General features: G+C 31.7%; 1 protein-coding gene across 1 annotated transcript; it reads left to right on the top strand.

Annotated features, from left to right (window-relative positions):
• Positions 1-10,739: 10,739 nt before the first annotated feature.
• On the top strand, positions 10,740-19,070 carry LOC110999586 (odorant receptor 46a). Its single transcript, XM_022268708.2, has 9 exons — positions 10,740-10,922; positions 11,360-11,489; positions 12,671-12,875; positions 13,001-13,123; positions 14,733-14,861; positions 16,391-16,490; positions 16,562-16,666; positions 17,778-17,933; positions 18,752-19,070. Exons 1-9 carry the CDS (start codon positions 10,740-10,742, stop codon positions 18,803-18,805), a joined length of 1,185 nt encoding a protein of 394 aa, XP_022124400.2. The 3' UTR covers positions 18,806-19,070.
• The last annotated feature ends 301 nt before the right edge of the window (positions 19,071-19,371 follow it).

Genomic DNA, 19,371 nt, shown 5'->3' with positions numbered 1-19,371 from the left:
ATCTGTCATTATATTTTTTATTGGTTTTTTTCTCTTTGATTATTGTTATTTTGTGTGTTTATGTGTGTGTGTGTTTTTGTTTGTAATAAATGATATGTCTATGCCTATGTGTCTATGTCTATGAATACATAACAATTATCTTGATTTTTTATACATTCATAAAATGTAGTAATGCAATGAAACGCCATTTTGTTGATGAATGTTCTTATTTTAAAATATTAAAGCGTAAACGCTCCACTCTCTGTAAAGCGTAGCTACGTGTTATGTCAAATGTCAAGATCCATCACGCGCTGGCGTCACAGATCTTATTTAGATAAGTTGCCGGACGCTGTCGCGTGCCGGGCTTAGCTTGACTGATGGTTGCTAATTAATGACCTCTCCTAATCATCGCTACAATGATTATTCGTTTATATGACCAGTACTTTATTTAAAAAACACATTTCTGTAAATAAATAAACAAAAATATTTTTGTTACAACAGATCAGTTGTCAAGGCTTCTTAAAAGTAATAATGGTAATTTGTCTAGCTATTCAAAGGGGGAACGCTGCTAGTATCTTCGGAACCTTGCCTAAAGGGACTCCTTTTAATAATATTTTTTAATAATTAAATTTTAAGGTTAGTTATTAGATATATTTTTATGTATTATGTTATTTCTGTACTTATAAGAAATATAGTATATAATATATATTTATATAATTACTTTTACTTTATATTGCTTTGAATTGTAATTAAAATATTAGTATTTATTGTATAGTCACTGATTTAATATCAATGGATTAAAGGATGTGTTGATAAAACTCGTCTTCCTACTTGAATGAATGTTTTATTGGGGTGTGTTAGGGTGTGTGTTTGTGCATGTGGGTGTGAATGTGAAACAAAATGTGAATGTGTCATTGTTTTAGCCCGGTCTAGTCCGTAATTGCTTACTGAAGACTTACCACGCTCGTAAAATCCTTTCTTAGAGTTCAAGGAATAGATAAAAATAATGTGCCTACCAACATATTTTTTTTACACAGAAATATAAAAAACAGCACAAGCGTAAGTTGCAAAGGAAGTGTGTATTTATAATACTAACGTTTAAATAATATCCTCTAAAACTTTTAAACGCAATTTTTTTAAATTCCTTCTATACTCTATACTCTATGTTACGAGTGCTTTAATGCAATCGTTATGAGGGGCTGCCACATTCTATTGTCTGTCTAAAACAGTCAGTAACACTAGAAATGTTTAGAACTGGCCAAAAACATTGCTAATGAAAACTTTTTTAATTTTAATTTTAGAAGTCTTTGTTAACCTAATGTAGTATGTTACATTCATTTGTCATTTGTTTTTGTGAATTGTCGTTAAATCTAAATCTCTTGTTACACGTGAATATTAACCAAACAAAAAAAAACAACTTTCATACATCCTTAAGCCTTTCCAAACCTGCCACAAATATATCATATATGTGGAATTGTTGACTGCTGTCCAAGGACAGTTCATGTACTGATCGTATTAGGGTAATGCATACGAAACAGCAATTTTGTTTCTAGATGTGTATTGTATATAATATTTTTAGATTAAATGTCTATGAATTTTATCTGAATTAAGCAAACAAACAAACAAAAATATCTTCATTCATATAGGTAAATAAGTACACTTATGAGCGTCAAAAAAATTTAATTAATTGAGAATTTACATTTACTGCCAGTTCTCAAATCAAGGGCGTAAATCGGAAGAGAAGAACTGGCAATAAACTGTCCGCCACTCTTTTTAATCGCCTAAGTAATCGTATTGTCTAGAACTTTTAAAATATATGAGAAATACGTGTATAACACAGCTGTCTGCTGCCAGCATATTTCCTCTCCACATGAAAAACAATTTCCTACAATAGAATTTCTCTTAATTGTTATTATTGTAGATAAAATGCCTGAAGAGGATTGAAGAGCTTAATACAACATCTTACGAAAAGCACTTGGTTTTGATCAAATTACATATCACAAGCAAGGATAATGTAGATTACTTGCCTCTAAAGCAGAAAACAGATTAATGATACTCTTGGTTTCCGAGTACTATTTTATAAGTAAAATCTTGTTATTTCCAAACCTATATATAACTTATTTATTTTACCATGTATTAAAAATAAGCTTAACCCAAAATCATTACAAATATTTTCAGGGCTTTAATATATATAGGCAATACAAATAGGCTTTCAGAAAGTGTATTATATATATTATGGTGTGTAAAAAAGTTTTAAAACAGACTAGATTATACCCTATCCACAGACTGCTAGTGCTTGTCTTCATTATAATATCAGTATATTAAAACTATATCCATTTGCACTCTTTTAATCAATGTACTCTTTTGTCTCCTTCTGTCAAATTGTGACTACACTGTGCAATTAAGTTAGTTTTAATAAGTAAACGGGGTAAAATACTATCGAGTTTCAGTCAGAAATAGTTGACGGAATTAAAACGTACGTTATAAAATATACATTCTTACTTCATTCGCGTCCGCCTCAAAGTAAGACATGGCCTCCTACTCGGCGTCTTTGCAGCGACATTTAGGCCTGCCGAGAGGTTGGCGATCGCTTAGATACAGATAACCTACTATCTACTAATATCAATCAATCAAACAATTATATGAGGGATCTTCGCGAGGTAGATTCAGGAAAAAAAACATTTTCAAAAGAGTCTATAAGACTCTGTGTTATTTCTACGTATAATTACCTGTTTTCGGAAGGTTCAAACGAGAATGCTCTCAGATATGTAAAATAAAATTATTCAATTTCTAATTTTTTTATTTAATTCAATTTCAAAAATCATTTATTTAACAATTCATAATCAGGTGCTCCAGTTTTGTAGCTTTCAAAGAACTTCTTATATATATCATTCGATATTATGTACTTTAACAACAGGATCTTTTTGCATGTTCCTTATGTATTGCACCTGAAAGTAAACATTAAGTTACATATATGTTTACATACGTCTAGTATCTGGCAAATAAGCCAGTGTTATGAAATAACAATAGGAATTGTTATGTGATTTTCTACTTAAAACGCGCACGCAAAATATGGCTCAGTTATGTGTCGAGACTAATATTTTATATAATAAGTTATTTTTAAAACGAACAGTAAGTTGTTACTTTTTTATATGCATAATTTTTATGTGCTACCAACACTATAATTGAATAACCTAAATAGTGTTGTGGTTTTCAGTGTGGATGATAATAAATAAATAAAATAAATAAAATGACTCCCGTATATAACTCGAGTCAGTAGGACGACGTCCTATATCCTTAACGACAGAGGTCAGATATTGTCTAATTCTTAAATTTTACCCTTGGGCAAAAATGTATCAAATATGTATTGTTATATTCACTAAAGTGGGATATACATAATAGGTATATAAAGAAACAATTGTGAAAAGAACAAAAAGATTTTCTCAAACTATTTAACACGTGAACCAAATTAACGTTGTTTAAAGCTAATTTGAAATCGAGCTCAAAGCAAATACCACAGCGTCTATACATAAAGTGCTATCAACTATTCAAGCCATATCGAGTGGTTTATGTCAGCAGTCAGTGCACAACACACGAAATAACACGGCATTATTTAGTACACTCATTTAATCATTGGCAAAATTATTAACCGCGTTGTTCGGACAATTCGGTCCAATTTACAATTTGTTTGCCCTAAATCTATGCGTGGATAACCGCAAATACAGATAATTTTAAAACCAATTTATAAAAAAAGAAGTATAGTTGCTATTGTAATAATTTTTATATTTATTTAGCATTAAGTTGCATAAATTAGAACAAATTATAGTAATACTTACAAGAACCGCCTGGTGATCGCAAGATGTGAAAAGAATTAAATAAACAATTAAAAGAGATGGTCACAAGAATCATAATCATTTTTAAATGACATTAGAAATTCGATTATTAGATATTTAATAAAAAAAAAACAAAAGAAATTTATGTAATGTTAAGGTTGAGAAAGAGCTAAGAGGAGCTGCAGTTAAACTATTTGGAGAACAGCGAAGGCATCTCATCAAACAGTCTGTGCCCCTTTTAATTTATTCTTAAGAGTATAACAAGTGTTTATTCAAGCGGCGGTTAAATAGGTACATCTTCAATAGACGTGCCTACCAATAGGCCGCATCTCAATTAACCAAACATTTTTGTTTGGTTTCATCGTCTTCATAATTGAATCTGGAAGATATCCTATATATTTATTAAGACAATTTTTATGCCCTTTTAAATTTAAATTCAAATATCATTTATTCATGTAGGTAACATAATATACACTTATGAACGTCAAAAAAATATAAATTAAATGCTTCTAATTTTACATTTACTGCCAGTTCACAAATCAAGAGCGTAGGCTTTATTAGAAGTGAAATGGCGATATTATCATTTAAGTGTGTAAAATATTCGTTTTCGATCGTCTAATGTATTTTATTACTCATCATCATCATCAATGGCTATATAGCCTTCTCAAGTACACTTCACCATTGTACCTATGCTTCCCGAGTCCAACTTTGAACCCCTACTATTGTTTCGAGGTCATTGACAACTCCATCCCACCAAAGCAGCACCAACTGTTTTGACGGCCAAATATGCTACAATACTGCCTTGCTAAGGGTCTATGTTCATACCAATCATACTCAACCATAAGTGAGCCCTGGTCGCAGCAGTGTTTTGTACAGCATTCAGTATTCTTTCTGAGAAGTCACAAGCGGAAATATTTACGAAGGGCAACGTAGCAGCCAAATGTATCAGTATGCAATCTCTTGGCTGGGATTATTATCACTAGTGACCGTTGAACCCAAGAGAAACCAACACCTCACATGTTTCAAAGCTTATGTCTTCCACGACAAAGGGGTTTCTTGCTCCCTAATAATCTTGTTGTGATGACAGGCCCAAAGAAAGGCCCAAAGACTGGTTGCTTTTCGGCGGCTTTTATTCCGCTAAGTGGTTTTGTTTCACATGACTAGATCCTAGTCGTCTGCATATAGTAATTGGGTGAATTTACAAAATATAGTACCTTTACATCTACTTCAGAATTGAATGCATTTCTATAATGCTTAGTGGAACAGTACGTGTGCAAGAGTCTCAACCTGTATACCATTGTACGTGAAAAATGTGGGGGAGACGTATCTTTGTATCTCTGCACACGTGTATATGGTAGTTTCAGTTATTTCCTAGTAAGACAAATCCGATAAGAAAATATGTTGTCTGTATCCGTTGGAAAAGGGAAATAAAATTGTCAGGGTCCAACGACGTCACTAACGCTTGCTCATACCGATGTTGTTTTATTTACGCAGACCGCCAACCTCCAGTATTGCATCTCCATGCCACTTCAAAACGAAGAAGATCTTTACACAATTAAGGGTATAAGCCATCGTCATTTTAGTTAGGCATTTAAGTTTAAAGGTAATATTGAGTAATTGCCTCGTAAATTTTTGGATGTTTTTTTTTTTATTTTTTACATAGATGACCTATTGTATTCTGAACATCATCTGCCAATAGGTCAACTGAAGTCTATTATTTTATTACCATTTTATTTAGATTATTATGTATTATACTACGAGTTAGTTATTTTTTACATGTAAAAGAATGTTGTTAAATTGTATAATTAAAAATAAATAGATAAAACCTTTATTTCGAAAGCGTTAATTTAATTATGATTTTTCACTTCACAAAAATGTTCAGTATCTCAAAGTTTGTATTTTTGTTACTAAACTCCACCCAGCGACGAAAAATAAACAAAATTGTTCGCTCCCATCTCGCTTTGTCATTTTTATCTTTTATTTCATGAGTCGTGATTTTACTATTTATGAAGTAAACAGCAACGAGAATGTGGGCTGACTCGCTCTTATTTGCAACTAGTCCCTTTTTGAGTATCTTGTCAAATAGAACAACACACAGGATTATATAAACATTAAAAGATTTTTAATCAACTGTGCAAATACTTGAAATTAAATATAAAGCAAAATTTAATAAATTAGCCGGACTTGAAATAGAAATACGGAGATTTAGTTTTAATGTCACAGTTCTTATTTAATAGACTATACGTTTTAACGAGAACTGTAGTTTATTTACTTAACTATAATGCAAAGTAAAGTACTTAAAGCCAAGAGTCCTTCGCGAAGCAATAATTTAGCTTCGGTAGCACAGTAGACATTACTGGGGCCTAAAATACAAATAAATATTGACAAAATATTTACGAATTGTGCAGATATCTTCGCCCCAGAAAAAGAAAGTGATGAGCATTGTGCTGAACCAGGGCCAGTTACACTCACAACACACTCTTAAAATGTATCTACTTTATTCCATTTTTTGTTATTTTTATTTTTTGATTATTACGATATTATTTTGTATGATTCTGAGTGTGTTTTGTAAATAATAAATGTTATGTATATGTCTATGTCTATATGTATGTCTAGACTTCAAACATTTATAAATTATGAAAGTAAATATTTGCTTAATTTTTGATGATTTATGTAATTTCTCCACGACTTTTGCAAGTCATTAAATCGCCTTTTAGGTTTATCATTTAAACAAATAGTAGACAAGATTTTTGTTAGTACAGGAATGCGAAACCTGTCACAAGCAAATAAACCAGTTTCCATTATTGCAACAGGGATAATGAAAGGCACCGTATCCCTGAAGGATCAAATGTATCTAAACAAAGCACTGCCTTTCATTCGTTGGCCTTAAATTAAAGGCATTCGGGCTTTGCCACTTGCAAATGGAAACTGTTATGATTTAGGTGAAACCTCTTTGTACTCAATGCTTCCAGAAATACATTAATGGATTGTTTATGATTAATTAAGAAGTATGGGTGAAATTAAATAGAGACATTTTTTGAAGATATTTCTTTTCACTGAAGCGGATAACGAAAAAATAAATATTTTGAGCAAATAATTTTATTTATCGTTAAAATAATATTTATGTATATAAATATGATAAATGAATCCGTCTTTTATTATACACCAGGGGGCAGGACGCCAGTTCAAATTTTTTCAGGAATACTTCAGTGGGACGACATACTGGGGGTGCGCGGCAAAAACTGCCATAAATAGCCTTCAGTGTGTGGTACGACGCACGTCGAGATGAAGGGTGGAATTTCGTGTTCTGCCTTGACTATATATTTTATGGCTTATAACTGTAAACGATTCCATTATTTAATTTGATATAAATCACATAATGTTTTGATTCCTATCTTAATAATTGGCCACAAATCCATAGTGAATGTCAAAAGAGGGCACCATTACTAAAGAAAAAAATTATTTGGATAGTAAGTTATACAGAATAGTAGCCATGCGCACACACACACACTCACTTGTATGTGTACTCACATGTGTGGCCACACAAGTTCTTGTTATAATGTAAATTATGATAAATATATTACTAAATTGATATCATTTCATCGGAAATTTAAGTTAAAAGCTATTAAAAGCCTTTAGAAATAAAAGTAATTAGGTTGCTAAAAAGATTCCTGAATAAATTCAGAGTGTTTTTAAGGACATTACATTAATATTTCTAAAAACATTAAGAAACACGATTCCTAAATTAAACTCGCCGTTTGAACAAGAAATGCCAAGCGTTCTACTTAAATTTTCTCAAAAGAATTATGAAGAGAGCGGTGTCATCCATATAACAAAATAATAAGGTATTCCTATGGTAGTTTTAGTTATTTCCTAGTAAGACAAATCCGATAAGAAAATATGTTGTCTGTAACCGTTGGAAAAGGGAAATAAAATTGTCAGGGCCCAACGACGTCACTAACGCTTGCTCATACCGATGTTGTTTTATTTTAATAAAAATAAAAAAATAAAAATAAAATACGTTTATTTTGGAACATAAGATTATCAAGGTATCACTTATTCTATAGGCTTTACACGGTCGGCTTGAAGGATATCGCGTTTTACGGTAATATGACATCGTAGTGATTGTACTTGTAGATTGTTGCAACGTATACATCCACAATCGCGGATTTATTTTAACATTTTTCATTAAACGTTCAACAACTTCCACAGATACGCAAAAGGTCACAAGGTGTCCTTAATTTAAATGTGACAGAATGTTCATTTTTTTTATTTCTTGTCTATGTCAATTTGTTTTTTCTTTATATAATAAAAGCACTTTATTTTTGTTTAATATTTGTCTTTATTTCAATTTACATGACAAAATATTGTCTACGAGTTAGTAATTAAGTTTAGACTTATTGTACGTTTGACGCCTTAGAGGATATGAGGGTACCATTTTCCAAGTTACCTTTACATTTTTCAACCTGTCATACCCTATTTTCTTTTACCAGCGTGTCATCGAGGTAGGCATTCGTCGGAATCTCGCTGGCAGGTTTAATTAGCCGGTTTAATGAATGTCGAGGCACGTACGCTGTAAATGCGGCCCATTACCTGTGTTCACGCAACGTTAACAATGGTGTTCTACCCACGGTGTCTTAAGAATTAATAAATCACAAAATAAATGTCACTATTGTTTTCTCTTATCACATCTTGAACAACAAATTTCCGGTTCCAGGTGGGGGAACTACCTTTTGTTTTATTATCCGATTCCAGTCTTGACTTTAAACAAAAAACTAAAATAAAAAAGAACGTGTAGCAATAGGTGACTGCCGCGGTAAACATTGCGTAGCATTTTTTATCAACTTTTACAATAATGATAGCATTTCCTTGCTGTATTGTGGTGATTAATGCGCTGAAAAGAGCACCTCTAGGGTCATGGCGTATGAATCACCTTCTTCTATTGGTGGAACTTCACATAATAGAAACGGTATTTTTATAAGAAAAGATTGAACAGCGCTTGGTGGCCGTAATTGGAACTAAATAGTCACGTCACTGCTTGAATCACGTGACCAGGCTGGTCTATTAATTTATGGTACTGGAAGGAAGGATGGTGTTCTTTCCCTCTGACCTTAGGAAAGAATCCTCGATGTGTCTAACCATTGACTGGCCGACTCTGCGCTAAGAACAGAAATAAGAAAAAAAACACCATGCAAAACTAAGTACGAATGAATATAACTCGTTTGAATTTCATATTCTCTTTGTCCAATTTTAATATGTAAAAGAAAATTCATAAATGTTTACATAATTCTTGCAAGACGTTTATGTTAATTTAACTCGAGAGCAATAATGTAGAAGAAATATCGCTCTAAAGGACTCTTGTTACCATAAAATGTTTAAGTGAGCAAGCCCGAACATTCACTGTAATTATTTCACACAGATTTTTCTCTCATAAATAACATTTTATGTGCTTTTAAGAAACATGAAAGTCCGTCTAAATAAATTTTATGTTCATTATGAAACACAGTTGCAGTTGTAACAAGAACATTTAGTTAATTGTTTTAATCAGGTTGATGAATTATTAATTTCTTGGTACGAAGCATATCCAAAACAGAAAGATAAAACTTTTGCTTTGATAAATGTATGATTATGATTCCCGGAAACAGGATGCAAGGGACAGAACACTGTATACACTCTAAAGTACCCACTCTTTACAGCGGTAATGTTGCTTCTAGCTTTGTTGGTTAATAAATCTTTCTCAATAAATTATTTATTTGGTTACACTAATTGTTAAAATCGGAAGGACTTCGCAAGAATAATTATATAAAGATATGCCCACGAAAAGTCTCCACCATCACGTGAATATCGAAGCTATTGACTTAATAACACGGGCATAGTGAGATGGAAAAAGACAAAACCATTTGAATTAGTTAGTACATGTTAGTCGTAAGTGCTAAACGATGGTAGATAAATAGAACACTAGAGAGAGTGTCGTAATAAAGGCTGTAATTAGTGTTTTTGGACACTTTCTCATGTTAAAAAATAAATCAGTGGCACTACAACCTCTTTAGGTCTTGGCCTCAGATCATTATCAATTTTTTAATCTAATAGGCGAGTAGACGATCAGCCTCCAGTGCCTGACACACGTCGTCGACTTTCTGGGTCTAAGACAGGTCGGTTTCCTCACGATGTTTTCCTTCACCGTTCGAGCAAATGTTAAATGCGAAAGAAAGAAAGCCTTAAAGCATACCTCAGGAATGAGAGTCGCACGCTGGAGCCACTAGGCCAACACTGCTTCTTATGTTAAATATCCTTATTTATTAATTAGGTTACACAATAACTTATTAGTCTTAAGTAAGGATATATTATTCCATGATTTCTTAGTGAACATACAATGTACCTAAACACATATTTAAATCTGTCATCACTCAATGTTTAATGGGACAAACTGTTTCATTGCTTTTTTAATGGAAATTTGTAGATTGGAGAAAAATTATTCCTTCGCTAGCGAACGTTCTTAGGTTTGCAATAATGCCGCGAGAAAGTAGTATTAAACAAAGCTCATATATAATCTTAAGATCTCTTACATGTTTTGAATACAGATTTTCATTTAAAATTATTATCGCGTCTGTCCTTATCCGGTAAAGTATACGCTTGGTAAAGAACAATTTAGTATCATTACGCTAATAAGCAAAACAATCTGAAATAATTAGCGAGATAATTATAATGTTGCTCGCTTCTAGATATTTAATATTCGCAGCGATGCAATTTAATTAGCAGCTTTGTTAATTGATTGACAACAAAATGTTTGCAGAATTTCAATTACCCTAGGTAAACGCTGTTGCAAAGGTAGTGAACGTTTGCTGAAATCGGCAAAATTAAATCTCGCATCTATTGTATTGACGGCTTTCCAGTAAAGTTTCAATATTTGGAAATTGCTATCAGACAATGGAAATTAAATTATCATACAAAAGCGTTGAGGCGCACTTCTTAAATTTGCGTTTAGCTGGCTATTATCAAATTGATTTGGGGTCGGGGACGATGTATAGATTATTACATAGGTTTTACATGGGTTTTGTGCTTTCGTTGATGTTATTTTATACGATGCAGCAGGCGTTGAAGGTTTATGAGGTATTTGCGAGAGCGATGCTGTTTTTAATTATGACTTTCTCGTCTGTCGTCAATAGATTAATGTCTGATATGTATGATATTGATTATTGTTACCATTGTATATCATTAACGTACTTTTGACAATAAGCTTCAACAATAAGACGTAACACAAACATTTACGTCTAAACCAGATTAACAAATAATAAACATTATGAACTATTGTTATTTGACTTTTTTTTTAAACTATGTTTTTGCTTTGTATTCTTCAACTTTAATTAGATTTCCTCATTTAATAACAATTCAATCATGGAATTAACTTAAGTATTTATTTATTTCTTAAAAAAATAGCAAATTGCGTCCGTAACGTAATTTTTTTAATCGATTTGCTTTAATAGCTGTTAAATACGTTTAAAAATGGAACAAGTTTCTTTAAAAAAAAAATTCTATTACCTCCTCAGGTCAGGGAGAATCTAGGGCATGTGATGGGAACAATGTTTTTATTTTTAACTCACACCGATGCTATTTACAAACAAATTCTATTATGGGCTCTACAAAATGACGTCGAAGATCTTCTAGACACCATGAAAGGTATTATAGTTTTCTTTACAATAATAATGTAATGCAAATAAATGTAAGCGCTATGTTTAGGCTAACAGATTGGATAATAATGTGATAGGCGGTGAGGTTTCGAAACCTAGATAAAATATAGTATAACTGAACTTATGCTTCAATTTAAAAATGCAATTTCACCAAAGCTTTACCTGGTAAATGTCATCTAAAAATCAATCGGTTGGGTTTGTCTGTAATAAAAGATAATATTTTTTGAACCCAGAATTATATAACCGGTTGACGTTTTGTGTAGCGTAGCTTCAGATTGGACCGTCAGTACAATTTTTAAAATATTCTTGGCGCACTCAAATTAAAAAATAACATATTTTTAATTTAATTACAAAACAGCTGACGTTTGTAAATTACTATAATTATATACCGTTGTCAATTTTTTAAATACAGCCAGTCCTCGACTTACGACGTTTCAAGTTACGTCGAACAATGTTTTGATACTATTCCCCAAGATACGTAATTTGTTTCTATTTCTGGCATAGGAGAATTCACTTGTCGCAAGGTGAATGTCCTTGGTGCCGGCACACCAAACACCACTTCGTTGTTGCAGCCGATGGATCAAGGAATTTTAGCGTCTTTTAAGGCCTATTATCTCAGGAGAACTTTTTCACAGGCTATAAAGGCTAATCAAAATGATGGCATGGAGTTGAGTGATTTTTGGAAAAGTTATAATATCTTGCATTGCGTAAAAAATATTGCTGCTTCATGGGATGAAATGCAGTTTTTTCTTTAATTTTCGAGATCGTATGGAACCTAACCCTTGAGTTTTTCATGTAAACATATGAAAAAATATGTCTCGACTTACGTCGTTTCGATTTACGTCGCGTATTTTGAGAACCTAACATGCTGTAAGTACGAGGACTGCCTGTATTTATTTCTGTTAAGGAATTTTTTAGTATACTTACTAAAATTCAAAAAGAAAGATATTAAGTATATATACATAGATAACAGGCAGTCCTCAACTAGACACCGTAGTGACTATAAAGTATATTTTCTTTAAAACGCTCCAGCGCATCTTCGGGTTTCACTAGTAGGTGGGAAGTATATTATGTTCCAAATTTAAGTATAATAATCGTCACTTGTTTTTACTATTGAGACATATCATTTTATAAACATGGGATTGTACAAGAACATATATTTGTTATTAGGACCCTTATATAATCAAGGGAAGAAGGAACACAATTATTACTTACTTAAAACGATCCGTGTTACAAAATTGCTGCTATACTCCAACAATACGTTGGCCGTCGCCACCTGTTTTTTATGGTTTGTCTATCCGATTTACTTACATGTAAAGGGTATACAATTGGATTTCACAATTTGGCTGCCTTTCGATGAAAACCAGGACCCATAGTAAGTTATTCTGTCATACCTCTTCTTTCTGCTAACTTAACCTCAGAGCTGGAGACCGATGAATTTTTATTTCTATAGACGAAATTAATACTTACTATATATAGTTCAACACGTTATGATTTCAGTTTCTATATAACCGCAGTTTATTCTTGGATTACCACTACCTGGCTTGCTTTTGGTAACACAACAATGGATGTGATGGTGTCTACGCTTTTGGCACAAGCCAAGACTCAACTACATATACTGGGGTATATATTTTTATATCTGGGTTTTTAATGATTTATTAGACTCCGAGTTTCATAGTTTGTAAAATATTTGATTTTAGATTTCTAAATTCACCGTATTCCTAATCGGAAGTTCACAGTATTTGTCTCAATGAGGCGTTAAGCTTCCCTTAAGACCAGTGTAGTATTTCGGGCGTCTCTCTTGGTCGCTGGCTACTCGTACCTTCCTGGGTAGGATTATTTTTTATAGGCGATGTAACATGTGTAAAACTGATATTGTGCGCTTCTAACCCAAAGGAAGAATCCTCAATCAGTCTAATCGATTAACTGGCCAGGACTCCGGTGGCTAAGATAGAGAAGTTGTTTATAACTTTAGCGGTCGGAATAACTTCGTTAGCACGCTTCAGGGTATGACGTCATCGCAGTGATTGTAGCGTCTGATTGTAATGTCGCAACAAAGACCTGCTCACAAATTAACGAAATGTGTCACGGAAAGACTGATTTACTTGTCTATAAAAATTAAACTCAAACTCAAATCTTTATTGCATTCCTTATATAAATATTTTACACGTTAAAATTTATTACAATAAGGACCTTGGTTAGGCACAGCAATGTTGTGGGAGGGCTCCACCATAGTTAATACATTTCTATTCTTACAAGATACATTATTTATTTGCATTAACTTCACATCGCGAAAAGGAGAATGTACTTAACATTATCAATAAACTTAACTTTTATAAAAGAAATTAAAGTCTATCGGTCAGATACTCTGTAACAGTGTAATCACTTCTTATATAATAATTTCCATAAAGATTTTACCTTCTAATTTGGCATGGTCTATGGTCGGTCGGTTATCAGTACTCATAACTTTTTGGTTGTTAAGTAGAGATTGACTTTTGACTTCTTTTGTAATATTTTAACTTGTTATCATTTATTTATTTATTTATTACATTACATTGTTGATATTCGTTCTTAAATACAAAATACAATGATTTTTAATACTATTCCCATTTAAGCTATGCCTTGGGCCCATCATTTATAGTACTTAGTACTTAATAACATTTGAAGTGATGTTCCCCGCGCTAATTTCAAACTTATGATCTAGGTAGTCGCCCACGCTATAAAAGCACCTTGCCTTTAAGAACCCAATCACCTTCCCCTTGAAAACATTACATGGTAGCGATCTATAGCTTCTAGGAAGGTGATTAAATATTCTTACGGCCATGGCGTAGCAATTTTTAGAATATAGCGTGGTGCAACATGCAGGCACCCGCAGCCAAATTGGATCCCTCGGCATATGCAGGGACGCTTCCCTAAATGTCTGTAACAATTTTGGATGCCTCTTAACAGTCATGACCATCATTCAGTCATGTCATAAAAGAATAGTCTTTCTGCCACAATACCATACAGTGTTGAGGTGCCACAGGACTATTATTTTGTTAACCTGCATTTAAATTAAAAGATCTTTAAAATAGATTATATGAGTAATAACTTTGTACTGCTATACATTTGCACGATTAATGTTTTTAACTTAGCCTTAACGATGATTTCCAGAAAATCATATTAATACCTGAATTTTATTTATAAGATTTGTTTATTCAATAGCATGTAACGATAATAAGACTAATTGCAGTTACAATCTTTCTATTATCATTGATGAATGTAAGAAAGAAAAAGAGCATGGCAATACATCTGAACATTTCTCAACATTACTGCATCAGCGTTTTAAAAATATACTGAGGCACCATGAAGAAATCGTAAGGTTTGAAATTTAAATATTTAATTATAAGTAATCTTAGAGCTATGATACATACACAAAACAAAACACTTAGACAATACAAAAAGACAAAATAGATTACATACAAAAGCAATATATTTAAAATAGTATACAAGTACATTAATAGCCGAAAATATATTTTAAAAACTAAAGAAAACTGAAATTTAACATTTGAAACAACAAATAATACTTAATATTACAAATTACTTCTAAAACAATATTTTGTCATAATTGGTCATTAATTCTCTAAAATATAATAATAATAACTGGCCCAATTATAATTATTAAATAAGTTTTTATTGCACGTTTTATCTATGGCATGTCCCGACTTAGCGCATGCGTGGTGAAGTGTTGATTTTGGCGCGTAATATGCGTTTTATTATTGTACGCTGATTAAAATGTAAAATTGTGCTATATTTTGCCGTTTATTGTATATGTACTCGATATTTAATTTAAGTTGAAAAAAGTTATGTACTTTTTAAATATAATAAATTAGTATGATACTGAGTTTTCAAAAACTTTTTCAGTAGATTAGGTGAATCCTACTATAAATTAAATTTCATTCCATATGTTCTGTAATGTGACTAGCTAGTTACATGTTCTTGAGAATAATTTAAATCACATTAACGTAGAAGACAAGACATTGGTATTAAAGCTAAACCCTGCGAGTTAGACTGTCAGTCTATGTAGACTCACTTGAGGCTTTAAATTCTACCATTTGCAAAGCAATGTTGCCAACTACAGTTTGTAGATATTACAATATAAATATGTATACATATTACATTACCATAACAAAATTATAATCTAATCTAGTTAAATTACTATAATTAATTATTAAAATAAAAAATTATCGTTAAGAAAAAAAATATAGACAATACAGCTATATTGTTTTATAAGAGACTAATTAATGACCTGATGAACTCTATATAACCTAAATATGTTTATGTCAAAACTTTTTTTTATAAAAGCAGACCAAAGAAATTTCACCTCATACTACAGCTATGAAACACAAATTTCTTCTGGAATCTGTGATAACCAAGCGATGATTTTTTGTTTCTAAAAAGACAAAAGACATCCAATATTTCCCAACACAGAACAGGATTGTTGGAAAATTTAATTGTCATTTTTAGTATTTTTTATGTTTTCCACGGTTTAAACCTTCCCTGAACTTCCACAAATATTAAAAGCTAAAAATTAGCCAAATCTGTGCAGCCATTCATGAGTGTTATCGAGACAAACAAACACAACCTACCACTCACCTATGGGATTTATGTGAAATTTGATTAATTCTAATCGACAAACTTATTTTGACATTTTATAGCCAATGTAAAAAGAAATAATAAATAAATTTTTCATCATTATCGACTTCAAAATAGTTAACTTAAAAATTATACTTAATTGCTTAATTTGAAATAATAAAGGGATAATATTATCTCGGAATAATGAGGAATTATACCTAATATACTTTCACTTTTAAAGTTATTAATTTAAATAATTTCGATATATTTTTGTAGGTTCACAAAAAATATTGAAAATATCTTCGGTAACGTTTTAGCTTATCAGTTCTTGATTGGCGGCTGGATTATTTGTACATCGGTTTATCGTTTAATTGACGTGAGTACTTATAAACCAGAATTAGCGCTTATGTTAATTGTATCCATCACACCTAATGAATTTAATTACAGATAGAAATTGTATCTATAGAAGGATTTTCAATGGTGACCTATATAATATGTATGTTATTTGAAATATTCATTTATTGTTATTTTGGAAGTGAAGTTACTCAAGCGGTAAGTTCAATTTAAACACCTCCTAAAGCCTTTTATATATTGGACTTATCAGCAGTTGAGTTAATTAATGTTCAGAACCATCGTGTTACCTTAGTATGTAATTTTCCACATTTTCCAGCTTACCGTCGTAGTTTTTCCCGAACTAAGGAAAGAGTTTTGCATTATTATAAGTACCTGGATGGCCGAGCTTTGCTCGGTATTTTTATTTTTTTTTTAAATTGTGTTTTTGGAAATTATATATAAGTACGAATTACATACTAATAAAATGATGAAATATGATCAATATAGATTATATATGCTGGAATAGCTTTAGTGTTGTTGTGTCGTTAAAGCAATTTAAAAAAAAATAGTATTATTATTCGCCGATAGATGTCAGGAAGATTCATTTTTCAGTTTAAATTGGGACTACTCAAACACCACCTTTTTGTTATTTTCTATCATTTATTCCTAGCTAGATCGATTTATCGCCCCCGAAACCCCCCGTATACTAAATTTCATGAAAATCGTTGGAGCCGATCCCGAGATTCCAGTTATATATATATACAAGAATTGCTCGTTTAAATATATAAGATTCTAAATTTACCAAATACACAGCATCTATCTGAATGATATATTTTCATATAAAATAATTATAAGCAGTGTTGCCCTAGTGGCTCCAGCGTGCGACTCTCATACCTGAGGTCGTAGGTTTGATCCCGGGTTGTGCACCAATGGACTTCTTTCATGGGCGCATTTAACATTTGCTCGAATGGTGAAGGAAAACATCGTGTGGAAACCGACATGTCTTAAACCTGTCTTAAACCTTAAACATGTCTTAAACCGGTCTAAAACCTAAAAAGTCGACAACGTGTGTCAGGTACTGGAGGCTGATCACCTACTTGCCTTTAAAAATTGATCATGAAACAGATTCAGAAATCTGAGGCCAAGACCTAAAGAGGTTGTAGTGCACCTGATTTATTTATTTTATAAAATAATTTTAATTCTGAGCCATGACCATGTACACACTAAGCTTACGATTTAAATTTTCAAAAAAAAATCTATGTATGTAGCTAATATAATGTAAATGTAATGACAAGTTTTCTTATGTTTCTCTATTTTACTACATTTATAGAGTATAGAAGTCAGAGACGATGCATACTCTATGAATTGGTTTGACATACCAGTAAAAAACCGTAGAGAATTAATTATTTTTATGGAGAGAATTAAACGCCCTATACGCATTATGGCCGGACGTATTGTACCTCTCTCAAACGACACTTTTGTTTCGGTAAGTTTAAAATGTATATTATTTCATATTGTTTATCATAATATATCTAAACCAATATATATATAGGATAGGATGCTTTTTTTTAAATGTTGCTACTCTGCGAAAACTATTGAAGAAATGTATAATACTAATAATATTGTTTGCTTTATTATAAATTATTTCTTAATTGCTTACTATATTATTTATAATTTTATTCTATTTATTTATTTTACATCATAAATAATACAGTAAAATATATGTAACATTAGTAAACAACACACCATTGTGGTTTGTATTAACCACAGCAATCTTGTATAGGAGCACGACAAATGCATATTAAAGTAGTTTTTCAACTTACTTTATATGTTAGTTAACGTTAGGCTTTCTAATAACTCACTGGGTTGTCCAGTATAGCCAAATACATCAAGATTCTGTCGCCACACGTTGTTTACTCTCCAATGACTTGAATTCCTCTAATCTACAAATCTTATATTCCATAGTAAATCATCCTACTTCCATTTCTCTACTATATTTATTTCTAAAGTATTGTGAAACCTTGCGTACCGTAAAGTCATAATAAATTATTGACCGAAAATTTTCTCGTGTTAGGTTCATTTTTACGTGTAGCAAGATTTGCCGCCAATTCACAAAAACAAATGACAAATTAATGCAATATATATTATATTGTAACCTAATATACTCTTTAGTACCTCTTTGTTAACCTAGTTCTTTGGTACCAAAGAGTTCTAAAATTGAAATTCTAAAAGTTTTCATTAGCAATCTTGGGATACCTATCCGCGCTCGACACGCATACATGAAAATAATTATTTTTTTTACAGATCGTGAAGAGTTCATACAGCTTCTATGCTCTGTTGAGAAGTACAAATGAATAGCTTTTATACCTAAGACATCGAAGCTATAAACTATAATTATGATTTTCAACTAGTTTGGGAGGTCACATTAAACAGTTTCGGGTTATTTTTACTTTCTCACGTTTATTCTTTTCACCTAATTAATAATACAAATACACTATGATAATATTTCTAACTTTCCGTATGAGACATAATACAAAAAATATACTGATCTCCATTTTCTGAAGTCAAACCAATAAACCCGGCTTGCAACCCACAATCGTTTAAGTTATAGAAGTTTTATTTATTAAACATGATGTGCTCTGAATATTTTGTATCTGTTTAAATTAACATTATATTTATACACTTAACACATTTAGTACTTGCATAATAACTTTAAATTACATTTCTCTCAGCGGCGACTTTGATCCAGCGCCACCTACATATCCCCGAAGTGTATTTTGTTTGAATTAAAGCCTTAGTATGTAATAATTGCTTAACAAAATAAAGCTGTTGCTTTGCACCAAGTAGATTAAAATAATAGCGTGTTTTTTTATATAAATCCCATTATGAACATGTATACAGCTGTTATTAGCACACATCTTTTT

Source organism: Pieris rapae, chromosome 19, assembly GCF_905147795.1.
Source record: "Pieris rapae chromosome 19, ilPieRapa1.1, whole genome shotgun sequence".
Taxonomy (NCBI): Eukaryota; Metazoa; Arthropoda; class Insecta; order Lepidoptera; family Pieridae; genus Pieris; species Pieris rapae.
This window is presented reverse-complemented; position numbering and strand designations above follow the sequence as displayed.

Coding starts and splice junctions, on each gene's coding strand:
- LOC110999586 (XM_022268708.2), top strand. CDS start 10,740: ATGGAAATTAAATTATCATACAAAAGCGTTGAGGCGCACTTCTTAAAT. Junction 13,124..14,732: donor ACTCAACTACATATACTGGG/GTATATATTTTT, acceptor GACTAATTGCAG/TTACAATCTTTCTATTATCA. Junction 16,667..17,777: donor GAAGTGAAGTTACTCAAGCG/GTAAGTTCAATT, acceptor CTACATTTATAG/AGTATAGAAGTCAGAGACGA.